Genomic DNA, 21039 nt, shown 5'->3' on the forward strand with positions numbered 1-21039 from the left:
TGGGTCTCCCGAATTGCAGGTGGATTTTTTTTTTTACTGCTGAACCATCAGGGAAACCCATTTATGTCTCTGGGTTCCTCTAATTGCCAACAAGAAAAGCCATGGAGACAGCTCTTTCCATCATCCCCTTAGTTCAGCAGTGGATTCTATAATCTCATACCGGTTCTGCCACTGATCCAATATTATCCATTTATGTGACATTTATTTAACACTTACACCTGTCTGAGGTGCTGGAGATACAAAGGGGGAGTAATGAATGATATCTCATGTCAGTCTAGCTGACTTCTGTGATCAACTCTCAATTGCTTCCAAACTCTGGGGAGAAAGAGGAGCATTATTTACTGAGTCTTCAAACCATCGCAACTTGATGCTCATTCTGGTGTCAAGAGTTTGCTGAGCTCCAGATATTATCCCTAAAGACAGCAGCAGAAGCATCCAAGTGCCATCCTGTTCCAGGGGCTCACTGCAATGACCTTTCCCAATCTATAATACTGACTCCACTGATTAGTAATTATTGAGCACCTGCTGGGTGCCTCATACTATATTATATTCTTAGGGCACAAAAGAAACATTAGACATGGTCTCTAGCATGAAGGGACCCACAGTTTAGTGGAGGAAACAACTGGAGACTAATGTTTGCCAGGACTCAGTCAGGGACCAAGCGGTGAGAAAGGAGAGGTCCAAAGCAATCAGAGAAGGATTCACATAGGAGATACGAATTCAGGTGGTTTAAAGGACAGTGAAAGAGCTAATTCTTAGGTAGGTCAATAAGAGGACCAGGACCCTCGAGGAGGAGAAAGAGACAAACTTTTTTCTACATTCCTTGTCTTAGTCACTTAAGATATTTTTTCTTAAGCTTTGAGTTGCTACAACAATCTATTTCCCCTAAGACTAACTTTCTTTAAGCCCAGAGCTAACATTACTTTGCCAACAAAGGTCCATCTAGTCAAGGCTATGGTTTTTCCATGTATGGATGTGAGAGTTGGACTATAAAGAAATCTGAGCGCCAAAGAATTGATGCTTTTGAACTGTAGTGTTGGAGAAGACTCTTGAGAGTCCCCTGGACTGCAAGGAGATCCAACCAGTCCATCCTAAAGGAGATCAGTCCTGGGTGTTCATTGGAAGGACTGATGTTGAAGCTGAAACGCCAATACTTTGGCCACTTGATGTGAAGAGCTGACTCATTGGAAAAGACCCTGATGCTGGGAAAGATTGAGGGCAGGAGGAGAAGAGGACAACAGAGGATGAGATGGTTGGATGGCATCATCGACTTGACAGACATGGGTTTGGGTGGACTCTGGGAGTTGGTGATGGACAGGGAGGCCTGGCACGCTGCGGTTCACGGGGTTGCAAAGAGTTGGAGCGACTGAGCGACTGAACTGAACTGAACTGAACTGAACTGAACTAATGATTATATAACAACAATGTATCTTGCTTGAGGACATATTTCTCCTTCTTAAGAAAAACCTTCTGACTATTCCTGTTATTTTAAGATATATGTTGTTGGAGTGGGTCTAGAAAGACCTTTAAAACCTTGAGATATTCTCTTAATCTATTGCTAGTAATCAATTGAAAAAGTATATAAAGCCACACCTGAACTGGTGAGTGGGGGCACTCTCCATCCCCTTCTGATGTCTATGTCAGAAGCTTTCTCTGGCCCTTTTTCACTGTAATAACACTTCGGCCATATGAAGTTCTGAGTGACTGAAACTGTGTCTTTGGTCCCGAAGCAAAATTCTCTCCTTCGGAGATCATGAATCTGGCACTCTTCACTGTAAGCTATCAATGGGAGGTACTGGGGCAACATGACTAAGGCTGTGAAGGCCACTTCTTCCTGGGAGAGCAGTATGAATGGAAGCCAGATTTCCAGAGTAAGCTGCATGGTGTGTGTGTGTGGTGTTGGATCACAAGGTGGGAAGCTCTGTGTGTGTGTGTGTGGTGTTGAATCATAGTGCGGGAAAGTGCGCTGCCTAAAACAGAGTTTAGTGCTAGCTTAGTACAGAGGCCAGGGTTATAAATTAAGGAGATGTAGTGCCAGAATGGGCTTCCCAGGTGACACTAGCAAAAAAGAACCTGCTTGCCAATGCAGGGGATGAACGAGATGTGGGTTTGATCCCTGGGTTGGGAAGATCCCCTGGAGGAGGACATGACAACCTACTTCAGTATGCTTGCCTGGAGAATCCTACAGTCAGAGGAGGCTGGTGGGCTACAATCCATGGGGTCACAAAGAGTCAGACAGAACTGAAGCAATTTGGCACACAAGCACACACATAGAGGCAGAGTATGAAGGATCTTGATTCTGGGCAGAAAGTTTATATCTCATTGTAGGTTCTTAGGCAGAGAAGCAGCAGCAAGGCAGTCATAGCCTTCTGAGAGAAGAACAGGAAAGACAGAGTATTAGATTTAGTGCCTGTTTGTAAGTGGACAGTGACAGCAATAGTTAAAATCATGTAACGTCCACTTGTTTACTCCTTGACTCCAGAATCCACAAAACCGAGTCCTACTTCGCACATATTACAGGAAGCACTTGAAGACAACAAGGACTTGGTACTTACCCAGCAAGTGGAGGACGGATGTTGCCATTGCCTTTCCAAGAGCATTGGTGGCTGTGCAGACGTAGGTTCCTTCATTTTCAAGGGAAAGGTTCTGCAACAACAGGGATCCATTGAAAAGCAAGGAAATATTGTCACTCAGAGATCCTCCTTTCTTCAACCAAGTTACATTAGGCTGAGGGACACCTTTGGAATAAAAACAGATATGACAAAGGCAAATTCCTTTAAGAACAGAGCCACAGAATCATATGACAAATACCATTTAGCATTCTGACCACAAGCCAGCAAATGGGTTTGATCACACATAATAGGAAAGATGGCTCTTTCTATTTCTACCACTCCTCTATCGCGGGTGAGGGATGCTGCTGAAGCAAAGGGCTTTGGTCAGCTGAGCAGGGGGGTAGTTTACATCTGAGTCAAAGAACAGAAGCCAAAGAGGGTGGGCTTGCTCTGCAATGGAAAGGGAGAGTAGTCTGAAGTTGAGTAAAGATAATGCAAGACTGGTTGGAAGAGAGGAGCTGATGAAGCCAAATCAATGTGGAGGCACAGAAACAGAAATTCCTAGCAGTGAGTTGTCGCAAAGAAGGCTTTTGGAAACAAAAATATCAAATGTGGACCATTAAGTGGCCCACTGTGCACATGAAATGTGACATTCCTCCTTCAGGAAGAATACAAAATCTTTAGGGAAATAGATTTTGCTCATCCCCACTTTTGTGAAAGAGGATAATATCAGGGAACACAAAGAAGGGTTGCATTTTACATTTGGGTCAGTGTAGGGTGAACAGATTGTATGTGACATCTTGGGATACAGAGGGAAACATGAGGGATTGAAAGAATTTCTTCCCACATCTGGAGAAGTCTCAAAGTCTCAGCAGTTTGCTGGGCTGTGGGGTATGAAGCTCAGAGGGATCGCATTAGGTTCCTTTTAAAAAAATAAGTCCATTTGCATTTTTCTAAATTGGTGTCTTTTATTTATTTATTTATTTATTTTTGGTGGCACTGTGTGGCATGTGGTATCTTAGTTCTCTGACCAGGGATTGAGCCCAGGCCCCCTGCATGGGAAGCACAGAGTCCTAACCACTGGACCACTAGGGAAGTCCCTCATTTGATTCTTAAGAGGTGGGGTGACCTTGGATGATGTCTGAGATCCAGAAAAGTTATTGGTTTTGAGGATGTCTCATCTTCCTGCAGTGCTCTGCCTAGAGAGACTGGCAGACACCGCAAAGCTTTCTGACAAAAAAGAGATGTCACTGCTCTAATTATGAAGTCTGCTATGCATCTCACAAAAGGCAAAACACATGCTCCATGAACCCTTAGATTCTCAGTCTTCTTCCAACTCTGGGGAAGCAGCCATTGTTAGCTTTGTCTTACAGCTAAGGAAGCTGGTCAAGGCAAAACCAGCCCAGAACCTAAATATTCAGAGAAGTGCTAATCACAGGTGTACTTATCTTTTGTTGTTGTTTCTTTTCAAATATAAACACAAGGAGAGGTTAAACTTCCCTAAGGACACCAGCCAGCAAACCCTGGATCTGAAATTCACACCCATGCACTTTCCTCCAGAACTTACTTGTTAACCAGAGTGTAGGTAGGTCCTGTATATTTCTTGATAGATTACTAGGCATATTTTTTACTTCCATAGTAAGCAGGCTCTTTAAAAATATATTTTATAGTTGTTTATTGCTGACAATTAGGAAAGCAATAAACACTGGCATATTTATCTGGTATCTAATCATTTACTAAAGTTTATTATTTTGAATAGTTATCAAGTAATTTTCTTTTTTTAATAGTAATCATATCACCTCTATGTAATGACAGTTTTATCATTTTTTCCTATATTTATATTTATGAAAGTGAAAGTGTTACTCACTCAGTCATGTCTGATTCTTTGCAACCTCATGGACTGTAGCCTGCCACGCTCCTCTGTCCACAGAATTCTTTAGGCAAGAATACTGGAGTGGGTAGCCATTCCCTTCTCCAGGGAATCTTCTGGACCCAGGGATCGAACCCATGTCTCCTGCGTTGCAGGCAGATTCTTTACCATCTAAGCCACCAGGGAAGCCCTACGTATTTTTCTATTAACTATTGCATTGTATTAACTAAAGTCTCTAGAACAATGCTGAATAATAGGTTAGAGCAGGCACATTTCTCTTGCTTCCAACTCTAAAGGGAGCATTATTAATGTCTTATCCTTAAGCAGGTGGTTTGCTTTTGCTTTCTGATAGCTGTCAAATCAAAGAAATTTCCTTGTAACTCTAACTCACATGGAAATTTCTAAAACTTTGAGTTAGTATTTGTGAAAAGGGGAAAGCGTTAGTCACTAAGTCGTGTCTGACTCTTTGCGACCCCATGGACTGTAGCCCACCAGGCTCCTCTGTCCATGGAATTCTCCAGGCAAGAATACTAGAGTGGGTTGCCATTCCCTTCTCCAGGGGATCTTCCCAACCCGGGAATCGAACCCAGGTCTCCTGCATTGCAGGTGGATCCTTTACTGACTGAGCCACCAGAGAATCGGCTTTTAAAAAACTTAAAATATTTAAACCTATTAATTTTCTTTTGAGTACAGCTTTTTTTTTAAATCAAAATACAAGTTTATTTGCTAGTCTCACATTGTTAAATAATTTAGAATTTAGTTTCACATTATCCTTTTTAAAATTGCAGCTGATTTACAATATTAGTTTTGGGTATTCCCTATTTTTACAGATCATACTTCATTAAAAGTTATTACAAGATACTGGCTATAGTTCCTTGTGCTATACAATAAGTTGAATTACAGTTTTTCATGTATGTCTTATTTTATGAATTCTTTCTTAAAATCTGCATCAATCTTTATAAGTACATTGTCAATATTATTTAGCTCCAACTTGCCCACCACTGCTGTTTTTGTACTACATTATCTTTTAAAAAAAATTATTTATTTGGCTGTTTGGTCTTTTTTTTTTTCCTTTTTCTTTTTTTTAATTTTAAAATCTTTAATTCTTACATGCATTCCCAAACATCAACCCCCCTCCCACCTCCCTCCCCATAACATCTCAGTGGGTCATCCCCGTGCACCAGCCCCAAGCATGCTGTATCCTGCATCAGACATAGACTGGCGATTCGATTCTTACATGATAGTATACATGTTAGAATGCCATTCTCCCAAATCATCCCACCCTCTCCCTCTCCCTCTGAGTCCAAAAGTCCGTTACACACAGCTGTGTCTTTTTTGCTGTCTTGCATACAGGGTCGTCATTGCCATCTTTCTAAATTCCATATATATGTGTTAGTATACTGTATTGGTGTTTTTCTTTCTGGCTTACTTCACTCTGTATAATCGGCTCCAGTTTCATCCATCTCATCAGAACTGATTCAAATGAATTCTTTTTAACGGCTGAGTAATACTCCATTGTGTATATGTACCAAAGCTTTCTTATCCATTCGTTTGCTGATGGACATCTAGGTTGTTTCCATGTCCTGGCTATTATAAACAGTGCTGCAATGAACATTGGGGTACATGCGTCTCTTTCAATTCTGGTTTCCTCGGTGTGTATGCCCAGCAGTGGGATTGCTGGGTCATAAGGTAGTTCTATTTGCAATTTTTAAAGGAATCTCCACACTGTTCTCCATAGTGGCTGTACTAGCTTGCATTCCCACCAACAGTGTAGGAGGGTTCCCTTTTCTCCACACCCTCTCCAGCATTTATTGCTTGCAGATTTTTGGATCGCAGCCATTCTGACTGGAGTGAAGTGGTACCTCATTGTGGTTTTGATTTGCATTTCTCTGATAATGAGTGATGTTGAGCATCTTTTCATGTGTTTGTTAGCCATCCGTATGTCTTCTTTGGAGAAATGTCTATTTAGTTCTTTGGCCCATTTTTTGATTGGGTCGTTTATTTTTCTGGAATTGAGCTGCATAAGTTGCTTGTATATTTTTGAGATTAGTTGTTTGTCAGTTGCTTCATTTGCTATTATTTTCTCCCATTCAGAAGGCTGTCTTTTCACCTTGCTTATAGTTTCCTTTGTTGTGCAGAAGCTTTTAATTTTAATTAGATCCCATTTGTTTATTTTTGCTTTTATTTCCAGAATTCTGGGAGGTGGATCATAGAGGATCCTGCTGTGATTTATGTCTGAGAGTGTTTGCTTTGACTATATATCTTATACTTTGAAATGAAATAAATCATTACCATTGTTCCATTCATTCAAAAATGTTTGCAAAATCCCTACTCTGTGTGAGACTCTATGCTGGAACTAAGGATATGATGTGCACTAGGTCTCCTCAAGAAACTTAATTTTAGAAGGGGGCTTTGTGGGGCAACAGATGATTGCAATAACTTGACATAAGGGCTTCTGATAAACACTGGATGCCACTGGCACATAAAAACTGTATTTAATGCAGACTGGAGAGAGGGCTAAGATTTTAACATGCAGGAACAGCTAAGCTAATACATGAGGAGAAGGGGGTGGGAATTGGGGGAAAATTGTTTTACATAGAGGGAACAGTGTACAAAAAGGCATAGACATGAAGGAAAATATAATGCATTGGGGGAATCATAAATTGAGTTTTTTTATGACTGAAGTTTAAAGTACATGGAGTGGGAGTAAGGAGAGATGACTAAATAGGTATGCAGGTCCCCGTAAAATGAAAATTTATTAATATTATCCATAGTAAGGAGTTTGGTGGAATTTATCCTAAAGGAAATAGAAAATGGCTTAATTATTTGAAGCACTGGTAATATATCAGATTGGTGCTTTAGAAGCATTGTCCTGGGTGTGGTGCAAATGGGGAAGAGTCAGGCAAGGGTCAGCAGGACCAGTTAGGTGGTCACTGAATCAATTGAGGTGAGACACAAAAGGGTGGGAGTAGGGGAACTAGAGAGAATAGATCAACTTGGTAAATACTCAAGAAGAAAACCAAATAGGACTTGGTGACTGATTTGATACAGGGGAGTGAAGGAGAAAAAGGATTTAAGGAGGACATGCAGATAGCGGGGGGTACCATTAACTGAAACGGGGAAAATAAGAGGAAGAGCGGACCTGCACAGAGAATTTGATAAACTTTTTCTTTTTAAATAACAGCATTTTATTACTTTTTTTAAAAAATGGGGGTACACTGCTTAACAATGTTGTGTTAGTTTCTGCTGTATAGCAAAGTGAATCAGCTACATGTATACATATATCCCCTCCCTCCCAACCCGCGCCCCCATCCCACCCCTCATCCCATTCCTCTAGGTCATCACGGAGCACTAAGCTGAGCTCCCTGTGTTATATAGCAGCTTCCCACTAGCTCTCTATTTTATGCATGGTAGTGTACGTATGGCAATCCTAATCTCCCAGTTTATCCCACTTTTCCATTCTCCCTACCCCATGTTTATATGTCAGTCATAAAAAGGAATATAATTGGGTCATTTGTAGTGGACGAATCTAGAGTCTGTCATACAGAGTAAAGTAAGTCAGAAAAAGAAAAATAAATATCAAATATCATATATTAACATATATATGTAGGATCTAGGAAAATGGTATAGATGAATCTATTTTGAAGGCAGGAATAGAGAATATGATAAGTTGCTGTAAACATGTTGAGGCCTGAGGGGCAGGCATCTAATTTAACACACACTCGCGGGAGCCTGCTGGAACACTCCAGGGACAAGGCCCGGCAGGTGACACCGTCATACTCCCCCTTTGCCGTGCTCCGGAGCTCCAGAATCTCCCAGAAGAGAGCTTACACTCAAGTTGGCCCTGACTTCTGCGGGTGCCATCTAGGGGACACCTCTGGATCACCTGACTCTGGAGGACACGGGAAGCTGTAATAAATGGAGTCACCTGGAAGAGAGCTCATACTCGTATCTGGCACTCTGATTTCTATGTGACTGTGGTCAGGGGACACCTCCACATCATGTGGCTCTGGTGGCTAGTGGGGCTTATATTTGTGGGTCCCACAAGATTCTGACCAGTGGAGAAAGAGTTCTTAAATTCCCCCAGGGCACACCGAGAGGCCAGAGACCCAGGTGCTTCTTCTTCCTGGAAGGAAGCCCATTAGCTAAGCATCCTGACTATGTCCACGGGACAGGTTTCTAACAAAACCTGCATCTGGGGACTGACAGTGATCCCTTCCAGAGACGACTGAGGCTGGGAGCTGTCTTCAAGCTCACCCTCTGCCATGCTCCGTGGTGCCGGTGCTCCCTGGAAGCAAGCTTTACTGTGGGTGAAAGTGAAAGTGTTTGTCACTCAGTCGTGTCCAACTCTTTGTGACCCCACGGACTGTAGCTCACCAGGCTCTTCTGTCCACGGAATTCTCCAGGCAAGAATACTGGAGTGGGTTGCCATTTTCTTCTCCAGGGGATCTTCCCGACTCAGGGATTGAACCTGGGTCTCCCATATTGCAGGCAGACTCTTTACTGACTGAGCCACCAGGGAAGACGTTACTGTTGGTGCCCTGGTGTGTGTGTGTATATATATATATATATATATATCAATGTTGTGTTAGTTTCAGGTGTACAGCAAAGTGATTCAGTTATACCTATACATGTATCTATTCTTTTTCAAATTCTTTTCCCATTTAGGTTGTTATAGAATACTGAGCAGAGTTCCCTGTGCTGTACAGGAGGTCCTTGTTGGCTATCTGTCTTAAACATAGCACTGTATATATGTTGACCCCCAACTCCCAGTCTATCCCCCTCCACCATACCCCTTGGGTAACCAAAGGTTCTCTTAGTCCGTGAGTCTGTTTTCGTCTTCATTTGGATCTTACCGTGGTTTTTGTAGCTGCCACCCAGGGGATGCACCTTGATCTGGTGGCTCTGGTGGCCAGGGGTGGGAGGTGGGGAGCAGGGACAGGGGTGGGATGAAGCAGCGGGAGGATAGGGAGGTGTAGGGGTGGGGGGATTGCATTCCTGGGTCCCATGGGACTGTGGCAATCAGAGAGATGGTTCTTGGCAGGCTACCACCTCCTGAGCACTGCCCAGGCAGTGCCCTGGAACACACCCTCAGCCTTTCTGAGGAGGAGGTCTCCTTGCTTGTCCTGGAGCTTTGGTCTGAGAGCTAGCTTCAGGTCTGGCTCACATTTAGTGGCCTGTGTAGCTGCTTTTAGGGAAGGTAGGCTGTCAGCTGTAGTGGCCTCTTGGCTCTTGCCCTCCACCTCACTCCATCTCACCAGCATCACCCAGAAAAGCAGCTGACATGCTCATTTGGAGCCCTAATTTCTGCAGTTGCCACTCAGGGGACACCTCCAAATCTTCTGACCCTGGTAGGCATCAGGGACCACATTTCCAGTCCCACAGGACAGTGCATGTCTGGGTATGTAGCGAAAACCTGATCCTGAGGGTCGCGCTTCCAGCCCGCCTGAATCTAGGTGATGAGAATCTCCCTGTGGGACACAGACAGGTCTTGGCACGTCCTTAGTTATGCAAAGGTGTTAAAAATTCAGCAGGCTGAGGAGGGGAGGGGAGTTTGGGGGAGAAAAGACACACGTATATGCACAGCTAAGTCCCTTCACTGTTAACCTAAAACTATCACAACATTGTTAATTGGCTATACTCCAGTACAAAATTAAAAGTTGTTTGTTTGTTTTTTAAATACTGTAGGCTGCTTTGACAAGCACAAATGTTAGAGAGACAATCGGGAGCTGAGCTGAATGACAAATTCATCTGCATGAGGCTGCTCCTTCAAAACTGAGACATGTGGTTGCTTTAGCTACTGTACAGAAGCCAACACAGAGACACAGAGTGGTTGAATGGATGAAAAATGAAGAGCCATCCACATGCTGTCTGCAAGAGACTCCCTTTAGAGGTAAGAGGGGCAGTCCAAGAGGGAGGGGTGTATGTGCATATATGGCTGATTCATTTTGGTCTACAGCAGAAACTAACACAACATTGTAAAGCAACTACACTCTAAGGGAAAAAAAAAAGAAATTGTTCTTCTCTGCAGTATATAACTCTGGCTGTCTTCTAAAGAGGGTGATGCTTTTCCTTTAGAACACCTTGGAAGGTTTAGCTGCATGAGTGTGTAGGCAGGGGCTGTATAAGAGGGAGAGAACTTCAAGTTCCCACGGCAATCCCAGGAGGTTAGGGGTGAGGACAGGAAGGCTGTGGGTGAGCAAGAACAGGGAGGAGTAGGGCTGAGAGGTGATATGCCTTTGCCATGACCCCTGAATCTTTGGCTTTTCTTGAAATATTTGCCAAATGCTTGGTATTCATGGATGTCTTACTATGAACAGAAACTAGTCAAGGAAGTGAGTTGTGCATTCTTGGCTGATGGAGGGCAAAAGAGAGACCACAACAGGTCTGTGTCAGAGTGAGTGAGAAGCAGAGGTTTCAGGGCAGTGCAAGCTCCCCAAGAATGATCGGAAGTCAGTTCCAGAAGGCTTTGGAATCTCCAAACCCAGCAAATGATAGGAATCATAGATAATTCCCCTTTATTTGTTGTTAATTGAAGGATAATCGCTTTACAACATTGTCTTGGTTTCTGCCATACATCAACATGAATCAGCCATAGGTATACCTATGTCTCCTCCCTCTTGAACCTCCATTCCACCCCTCTAGGTTGTCACAGAGCCCTGGTTTGAGTTTCCTGAGTCACACAGCAAATTCCTACTGGCTATCTGTTTTACATCTGGTACTGTATATGTTTCCATGCTTCTCTCTCCATTAATCCTCTCCTTCCTCTCCCCCCATGTCCACACGTAGAGATAATTCCACTTTAAACCTAAACCTCAGTATGGCAAGGGGTATAGGACACTGAGTTTACACAGACTGTGATGTTCTACACAGATAAGGGATTTCAGAAAATAAAGCCAGAGTTGGCAAGTTTGTAGATGTCGAAGGGGAGATAAAGGTCTCTAGCACTGAGGGAAGGAGCATCTCAACACCTAGAGCATCACCACCACACATGGGGATGTTTTCCAAGAACTGCAGAGGCTGGGGGAAACTCGGGCAGAATTCCTTATGGTTTTTCAAACCTACAAATGTTTGCTCTGTTGATAAAGCTATAAAATATCAGAAATAGTTTAAACTTATTTATCTAACCTCAAAGACAGGCTATTTCCCTCAAGACTTACAGCTCTGAAATATTCAATGTTCTCTTTCCACAATGCTGAAATCATTTTTGGAAGGCAAATGTTATGGGGGAGAAAAGTTCAGATCTGGAGGGGCTGTGAAACACGTGTTGTAAAACGTCTGCACCTCTGGGGTGCCTTTAAAATAGTCACTGTTTAAAAACACATTTCCTTCATCCTTGAAAGGCCCATGAAATATTCTACACTATAAAATCCTTTGGCCTCTTCAGACTGCTCTAAAATGTTAGATTTTTCTGTCAATGGATCACATACATTATACTTGTATGTTTTGTTCATTGGTTTGTTTCCTCCAGCTACTCAACACTCAGAAAATATTCTGCATTTTTTCCCACATATGAAAATTGAAAGTTTAAGCTACCATTACTGACCTTCAGGGGATGTGAAGAAATGATGCTGCTGGTTGATAAGATTAGAGGTGAATCAAATACAGTGTAGGCAAAGCACAAACGGAGTCATTACTAATAAAGAAGACAAACAAGAGTCCACACTTCCACTGTCGAATAGAGTATCTCAAAGCTGCTAGCACAAAGGGTAGACACCCTTCTCCACTGTAGGGTCTCCACAGTGGAGGACATTCTGCAAAGCATTTTCTTCTTCTGAGTTAGTTGTAGACCCTTTGTTCTTTTGGCAGTAAATGCAGTATAACTATGGTTTTTGGTTATAAAGGACCATCCATCAATGATGCCATATCCAGAGTGTGTGTGTGCACTCAGTTGCTCAGTCATATCCGACTCTTGTGACCCCATCAGCTGTAGCCTGCCAGGCTCCTCTGTCCATGGGATTCTCCAGGCAGGAATACTGACCCAGGCAGGAATACTGGACTGGGTTTCCATACCCTCCTCCAGGATATCTTTCTGACCCAGGGATCAAACCTGCGTCTCCTGCATTGGCAGGTGGATTCTTTACCACTGAGCCACCTGGGAAGCCATATCCAGAACTTCCTCCACATACAAGGCTATGGCTTTTACTATTCAAAGAATTCTCTCAAATAGAGGAAGTACTTCCTCTTTTCTAGTAAAATGATGTCCACAGACTGGTGTAATCAGGTTCCCAAGTACTTTGATCTGAGGACTTTAGAGACAACCTGGGTCATCAGATCAACCCCCAGTTTCATCATCAAGAGTGCTTCCTCAAAGGTTTCTTTTTCAAATTGTGTTTATTTTTTCATCCCAGTTTGATGCTTTTCTTCTTTTTTAAAAAAATTTTTGAAAGACAATTGCTTTACAACATTGTGCTGCTTAGTGTCATATCCTCAAAAGTTTTGAAAAGGTGATTCTTGGGACTTCCCTGGTGGTCCGATGGTTAAGAATCCACCTTGCAATGCAGGGAACTTGGGTTTGGTCCGTGGTTGGGGAACTAAGATCCCACAAGCCTCGAGGCAACAAAGTCCGAGCACCACAGCTACTGAGCCCACTTGCTCTGGAGCCCGGGTGCCACAACCAGACACTCCAGGCGCCGCAAGGAAAGGTCCCGGGTGCTGCAACTGAAAGCCAATGCAGCCAAATAACTAAATAATTAAAAGGACCTTTTTCTGCCACAGAGGAAGGGTGCCAGCAAGTCCTCTTCCTAGTGTGCTCATCCCTGACCTCTCAACAGTCCTGAACACCCGCTCTGCATGGGACCAAGCCGTTCTCTTTAGCTCCGACAGTCACATCTTGTGAGCACTACGTCGTACCTCAGTTCACTGCTGGACAGTGTCTGTCAGGGTCCCATTTATAGTCTGGAAAGGGCCTGTGAGAGTTATGCTATCTATTATCTCAAAACCAAAAATCCTCCAGTGTTCCCTGAAGAATAAGAGTCAAAGTCAAAGCTGGTGCAAATCAAGGATAATGATAACACACTGGAGTTAACCAGTGGTGAAAACCACTGACCCTGGCACAGGGAATCCCTCAACAGCTCAAACAGGGACAATCTTGGGACATTCGGAGGCCCTTCCTGGTATACCCTAATTTTGGTAATCCATCAGTATAACACTGGGATGTAAATGAACAAGTAGCTTTGATATGTCCCTTAAAAGGGACATAAACAAAAAGCTTTGATTATGCCCCTACATTAATTGTACGGCTTGTTTGGCAGTCATGTACCATGACTTACAGGTTGATCTTCCTCCTGCCCCCACCAAACCCCACAGAACCTCACGTGGGTGGTGTCAGTGGAGCTCCCGGGATGAAACCTCAAGGCTTGGTTGACTCCCCAAGGTTCCCTTTCCTCCTCCCTCAAGCCATCGACTCTTCTCCTGTGTCTCTGAGCTGCTCCACTTCCTCTGTGAAGTGGTTCCCTTCTCCTTAGAAGTGATGGGGAGTAAGATTCAGTTTCCCCAGCTCCATAGCTTTGACTCTTCTTGGAGGAGAAAAGACAAAAGCCCTTCAACGTGCAGGTACCGCTGCTCACAGCAGCTCCTTCTCCAGCCCCAAGAACCTCACTGTTCCATCTAACTGTGTAACGCTAAGATTTTCTGTGTGTCTTCTCTCCCTCTTTTCACTTGGAAAATTTCTACTAATTCTTAAAGCTCTCTCTTAAGGCTGCTCTTCATGACCCTCTCTGACCCTGAAGCTGAGTTCTCCTTTGCAGAACTCTGAACGTGTTGACATGCCTGATTCCACCTCCAGAACAAGCCCAGAGCATGGATCCCACCCTGCCCTTTAACCCCAGCCTCCAGTTCACTCCTTGTTCCCCACTGTTCCCTGGGGGAGAGGCTCTCATTCTGAGAACATTTGAGGTAAGTTCCAGAAGACTCTTTGGCCCCACTTACTGGCTAAAGCACTGGTTCTTAACCTTGGCTGCACATCAGAATTGTCTTGGGAGACTTAAAAAACCCTATTCTCAGGCCATATGGAAGAGAAATTAAATCAAACTCTCTCAGGGCAGAGGGGCATGGGGTGGGAGGTGACGTCCCCGCCTTAACTGACACTGTATCTGTCAGTCGCTCAGTCACATCTGACTTTTTGCGACCCCATGGGCTGTAGCCCATCAGGCTCCTCTGTCCATGGGATTCTCCAGGAAAGAATACTGGCGTGGGTAGCCATTCCCTCCTCCAGGGGACCTTCCAGACCCAGAGATCAAACCCAGGTCCCCTGCATTGCACAAAGATTCTTTACTGTCTGAACCATTAGGGAAGCCTCAAACTGACACTATTCATGATAATAAAATGACTTTTGTATATTACTTGCCAATCATGAAAATAAGCACATGGGTGTTGAATTATCAAATACAGAACTATGGGAAATAAATGAATGAAAAATAAGAAAAATTAAAGGGGCTCCTAAATTGGGATGTTACTAGAGATACTGAAATTGTATTTGGCTTGTTATCATACCAGAATGTGGGGTGTTCTCTCCACAATGACAGTTTTTCTTCCATCAGTAGTGTCTGAATGCCTTATTTTCCAGCCTGAACCAAGAAGCCCTCATGCTTTTTAAAATTTCTGGAGGTTGAATTCCAGTGAAATTTCCTCTCCTTCAGCCCCCACCCAGTGTGGGTCCTGTGTAGCCCTCTCTCTTACCAGGAAGGCACAGTTAGAGCCAAGGAGCAAATGTGGACAAATGAGTCATTCAGGGGCTTCTGATGGTTCTGTGTGTCTTACATGAGTGATGTCTCTAGCCTCCATAGCCATCTTGAGCTCTCCATCCACATCCAGGGGTCTCACAGCATCAAAGAGCTGAAGTCGAGACCCATGGGGCAGATAGCAAGTAAGGCCTTCCTTACAGGTAAGTAGGTATGATTGGTTTGAGGCCTTGGCTCTTACTGCCTACATTTTTTATCTATTGGCCCCACCATGTGGCATATGAGACCTTAGTTCCCCAACCAGGGATTGAACTCCCTGCATTGGCAGCATCAAGTCTTAATCACTGGGCCACCAGGTTAGCCCGTCTTACTGCCTTTAAAGAAAACCTCCCTCACTACTCCCTGGCAGATCTCAGACAGGTCTGGGGAGCTCTGCACCAGACACCCAGGCTTCTACTCCCACCACATTCTGATAGCCAGGAGAATGCAGGGCAAGCCCAGGCACCACTCAGAGACCCATGGGAGTGAAGCCACTTGTTAGAACTCCAGCTTCAGATGTTCACCAAGAGGAGACCTGACATTGGAAAGCAGGGTGGAGGAACCAAGCCTCTGCCTCCAAGACGAGCATGCAGTCCAGCAAGTTCCGTCAGGGCTGAGTCACCTCCATCTAGGGAGTCTTAGGTCGAAAAAGCAAGAGAGTTCCAGAAAAATATCTATTTCTGCTTTATTGGCTATGCCAAAGCCTTTGACTGTGTGGATCACAATAAACTGTGGAAAATTCTGAAAGAGATGGGAATACCAGACCACCTGACCTGCCTCTTGAGAAACCTATATGCAGGTCAGGAAGCAACAGGACATGGAACAACCGACTGGTTCCAAATAGGAAAAGGAGTACGTCAAGGGTGTATATTGTCACCCTGCTTATTTAACTTATATGCAGAGTACATCATGAGAAACACTGGGCTGGAAGAAACACAAGCTGGAATCAAGATTGCCAGGAGAAATATCAATAACCTCAGATATGCAGATGACACCACCCTTATGGCAGAAAGTGAAGAGGAACTAAAAAGCCTCTTGATGAAAGTGAAAGAGGAGAGTGAAAAAGTTGACTTAAAGCTCAACATTCAGAAAACGAAGATCATGGCATCCACTCCCATCACTTCATGGGAAATAGATGGGGAAACAGTGGAAACAGTGTCAGACTTTATTTTTGGGGGCTACAAAATCACTGCAGATGGTGATTGCAGCCATGATATTAAAAGACGCTTACTCTTTGGAAGGAAAGTTATGACCAACCTAGATAACATATTCAAAAGCAGAGACATTACTTTGCCAACAAACATCCGTCTAGTCAAGGCTATGGTTTTTCCAGTGGTCATGTATGGGTGTGAGAGTTGGATTGTAAAGAAAGCTGAGCACTGAAGAATTGATGCTTTTGAACTGTGGTGTTGGAGAAGACTCTTGAGAGTCCCTTGGACAGCAAGGAGATCCAACCAGTCCATTCTAAAGGAGATCAGTCCTGGGTATTCTTTGGAAGGAATGATGGTGAAGCTGAAACTCCAATACTTTGGCCACTTCATGCAAAGAGTTGACTCATTGGAAAAGACTCTGATGCTGGGAGGGATTGGGGGCAGGAGGAGAAGGGGATGACAGAGGATGAGAAGGCTGGATGATATCACTGACTCAATGGACATGAGTTTGAGTGAACTCCAGGAGTTGGTGATGGACAAGGAGGCCTGGTGTGCTGAGATTCATGGGGTTGCAAAGAGTTGGACATGACTGAGCGACTGAACTGAACTGAAGTGAGTCTTCATATCAGAACTGTGCTAATGCAAAAACCACAGGGGGAAAGCTGTGGTAAATCTGATATAAGATATCACTGTGGAGAGGTTATACACTAGTTTGGGAGCAGGAACCTGCCACAGGTTGTAAGCCCTCTTCTAGTATTCCAATCAAGGGTTTGCAAATAGCAGAACCAATTAAAAAAAAAATTTTTTTTTTTTAATATGAGGAAGTCCAATCCACAAAACTGAAAAAATGTGGCAGTCTTTTAGTTACACTGTTATGTTGGGGGAGAGAGGTGGTTTATCCACTGGTCTGTTGATGGTACATAGAAGAGAGGTAGGTAGTTATTTGCAGGGCAGAGAATAAACAGGTATAATGTGAAATGACAAGCTCAAAGGCCTGTGGGTCAGCTGTTTTCACCATGTAAAGGGCTGAAGGTTACCATGGGGCTGGGTGTCTGAAGTTTTCAGGACAGACACATATTGGTGGGACCGAAGACAAGAGCAAGTGTAGATATCTGGGGATGAAAGCAGTGTTGCTAATGACAGGACTGGCCCACAAAAGCTGCAGTCTGAATGCTTCAAGAGATGGCAGGACTCTGTAGATACAGAAGCCCAGGCACACAGCTCTTTTGCAATAAGAATGAAATTTGCCAGGTGCTTGAACAGCCCTTTCTGTTTTTCATTCTGCACATCTAGCTCTTAATACCGTATTCCAGCATTTCTTTCTTTCTTTCTTTTTTTTAATTTGGCTGCACTGGGCTCTGCTGCAGCACATGGGATCTTTAGTCACATGGGAACCCTTAGTTGTGGCCTGTGGGATCTGGTTCCCTGACCAGGGCTTGAACCTGGCCTCCCTGCCTTGGGAGCACAGGGTCTTAGCCACTGGACCACCAAGCAGTCCTCCAGCATTTCTTTCTACTTCTTGATCATATAGAGACTCATGTTTCCTCCAAATGGGGAACTGAGATAGATCAAAGATGAGAAGAAAATCATGTTTCAAGGAGCATTCAGGATAGAGCTTTAGCAGATCCTCAAAGAATAGATAATTGGTTTAAAGTGAGCTTTTTCATCCAATAAACCAATAACCCAAGTGTACCAGCCTTAGGTGAGGCAGTGGGGAGCCATTACCAGGCCGCTTGCCATGTTCCCTTCCTCCTACTGCAGACAAGGGGGGACCTCCGTCCTCCTGGGGACAGGGTGGGCAGACTTGGTCAGACCTCTGGCCTAGTGCTGGCTGGCACACTGCAGGCCAGCCTCTTGGTGGACTCTGCCTGGAACCTAGCCCTCCCACATAAGGCGGTCCTCTAGTGAGGTTGGGCCCTGGTTTTGCCCATGCCTGAGGCCCTGACACCTTGTCCACAAGCTGCGGTGCCTCCTCAGGCCTGCCTCAGACCTCAGCCTTGACACTCTCCTCTCTGGTTAGACCACCTGGGTCTCCATTCTGCTGCCTCAAGCCCAGAGCCTCGTCCTCCCTCCAGTTCCTCAAGACTCACACAGACTTGGGACTAAATCTCAGCTCACGCATCTGAGCATGTTTACTCATTAGCAATACAAAGATAGCAATGATATCCACCTCACATTGTTCAAGCTGACACGTTAGGGACTCAAGTTAGGGTCAGGTTAAGGGCTACGTATTCTGAAAGCTATATGCAAAATGTTGTGGCTAAGTGTATTTTTCTGGAAAGAGAGTCTTTTCTGTGTGTGTTGGGGGTGGGGAGCAGGGGGGCAGCCAAAGGGATTTGTAACCTAAAGATGTTAAATCACCGCCATTGAGTTCCACACCATACAGTATAAACCAACACTTAATGGAGAAAAATAATTGTCAGAGAGATGAGGCTGTGCTCAGGAATTCAAGCATATCATCTTGCTGCACAGCAAAAACTGTTCTCAAAATCCTCCCCTGGAATTATTAAAGCCAGTAAAGAAAGCTAATAATTCAGTTACACATCAACAAAACTCTAGGTATATTTCACAGCATTCTAACTTTAAAAACACCCCCAATTAAGAGAGTACCTTTAAAACTATATAATCTATTTCTTCTGAAATGGATCTCCATCTCTTATATATGAAAGGCTTTCCTTCTCTTTGCCCAACTCATGGAGTACCCAGCCCCCTGATGTTACCTGGTTAGAACCTTGCTTCTGCCATCTGCTGTACACATGCTGTGTGCACTCAATTTTGTACCTTCAACCCACTTATCATTTGAAAAGATCCTGATGCTGGGAAAGGTTGAGGGCAGGAGGAGAAGGGGACGACAGATGATGAGATGGTTGGATGGCATCATCGACTCAATGGACATGGGTCTGGGTGGACTCCAGGAGTTGGTGATGGACAGGGAGGCCTGGCGTGCTGCAGTTCATGGGGTTGCAAAGGGTCAGACACGACTGAGCGACTGAACTGAACTGAACCCACTTATCTCCCACAACCCCTCCTATCAGTAGGGAGCTGAAAAATGACAGGGATGTAGGGCTTAAATCTATACCACGCTAAAGTTTATATTTTTTATAAGGCAGTTTGCCCTATTTTGTTAGTTTTTCTTTAAACAACAAAGCATTACAGCTATTTCTGTTCCCAAACCTTTATCCTTCTTTTCTCTTCTAGCAGTACCAACAATCCTGACATTGGTACATACATGTCCTTCCCATGAAAGTTTGTATATTTTTGCCATAGCTCATATGCTCACAAATAAAACATATGGTTGTGCCATGGGTTTTAAAACTTTACATGTTATTATATGTGAGTATTATGATTATGATTTTAATAAGATATAATTGAAACACTATAAAATTCACCCTCTCAAAGCCTACAATTCAGTGTTTTCTTAGTATTCATAAAGTTGTGAAACCACCAGTCCTATATCATTTCAGAACAGTTTCACCACCCACAAAGAGATACCCGTGCCTATTAGTCATTACTCTCCACTCTCTTGCATTTTCCTCTCCTTTTGGCCACTGGCAGCCTCCAGCCTGTCTCTATGGACTTGCCCACTCTAGACATTTCATGGAAATGTAATCATATAATACATGATCTTTCATGTCTGGCTTCTTTCACTTAACCCTGATTTTTAAAGATTGATCCATGTCTTACCATGTGTCAATATTTCATTCCTTTTTATGACCAAATAAAATCTCATTGTATGGATATACTACATTTTGATTACCTATTCATTAGTTGATGGATACTTAAGTTGCTTCGACTGTTTGGCTATTAAAAAGAAAGTTGCTTCTCTCTGGAGTGCAGTGGAGTGACCAGTAATGGGTTATGAGACGACCCTGTATGCAAGACAGCAAAAGAGACACAGATGTGTATAGCGGACTTTTGGACTCAGAGGGAGAGGGAGAGGGAGAGGGTGGGATGATTTGGGAGAGTGGCATTGAAACATGTATACTATCATGTAAGAATCGAATCACCAGTCTATGTCCGATGCAGGATACAGCATTCTTGGGGCTGGTGCACAGGGATGACCCAGAGAGATGTTATGGGGAGGGAGGTGGGAGGAGGGTTCATCTTTGGGAACGCATGTACACCCGTGGTGGATTCATGTCAATGTATGGCAAAACCAATACAGTATTAGAAAGTAAAAGAAAGTTAAAATAAAATAAAAAAAGAAAAAAAAAATAAAAAAATAAATAAAAAGAAAGTTGCTATGAGCATTTGGGTATGAGTTTTTGTGTGAACATGTGTTTTCATTTGTCTTGGGTATATACTTAGGAGTGGAAGTGTTGGGTCATATGCTTAACTTTTGGGGAAACGGCCAAACTGTTTTCCAAAGCATCTTCCTAGCTTAACCCCATTCCAAATCTGTGGACCAATAGAGTTTCTTAGAGACTGAAGAGGAGCCCAACACACGAGAACAGTTTAGAGCAGAGGCTCAGATCAGCCGCACTGCTAATGAGTTTAAGGGATAAGAATAACAAGCAACCCAACACAGACATCACAGAAAATTATAGGATAAATAATGTTCTTACTAAGCATTAACAGATGAAAAAATATGTAGCTATCGATATTTATTGGCCATTGTCCTCAGATGAGCTTCCCTTTCTTACCAGAAGGTGGCAGAAAGGGTGCAGTTTAAACTCCAACCTCCCTCATTTTTACAGGAAACTTTTTCTTTCTTTAAAGAATAAAACAATCACAATCTCCCAATT

At 43.6% G+C, this 21039-nt stretch overlaps 1 protein-coding gene across 1 annotated transcript in view; it reads right to left on the bottom strand.

Annotated features, from left to right (window-relative positions):
- ADAMTSL3 (ADAMTS like 3) overlaps window positions 1-21039 on the bottom strand; it is a 309610-nt gene that overhangs the window by 39576 nt on the left and 248995 nt on the right. The window contains exon 23 of the mRNA XM_068990959.1: window positions 2556-2738. Within this exon, the coding sequence (XP_068847060.1) occupies window positions 2556-2738 (183 nt within the window). The remainder of the gene's footprint in view (window positions 1-2555; window positions 2739-21039) is intronic.

This window comes from Capricornis sumatraensis, chromosome 19, assembly GCF_032405125.1.
Source record: "Capricornis sumatraensis isolate serow.1 chromosome 19, serow.2, whole genome shotgun sequence".
Taxonomy (NCBI): domain Eukaryota; kingdom Metazoa; phylum Chordata; class Mammalia; order Artiodactyla; family Bovidae; genus Capricornis; species Capricornis sumatraensis.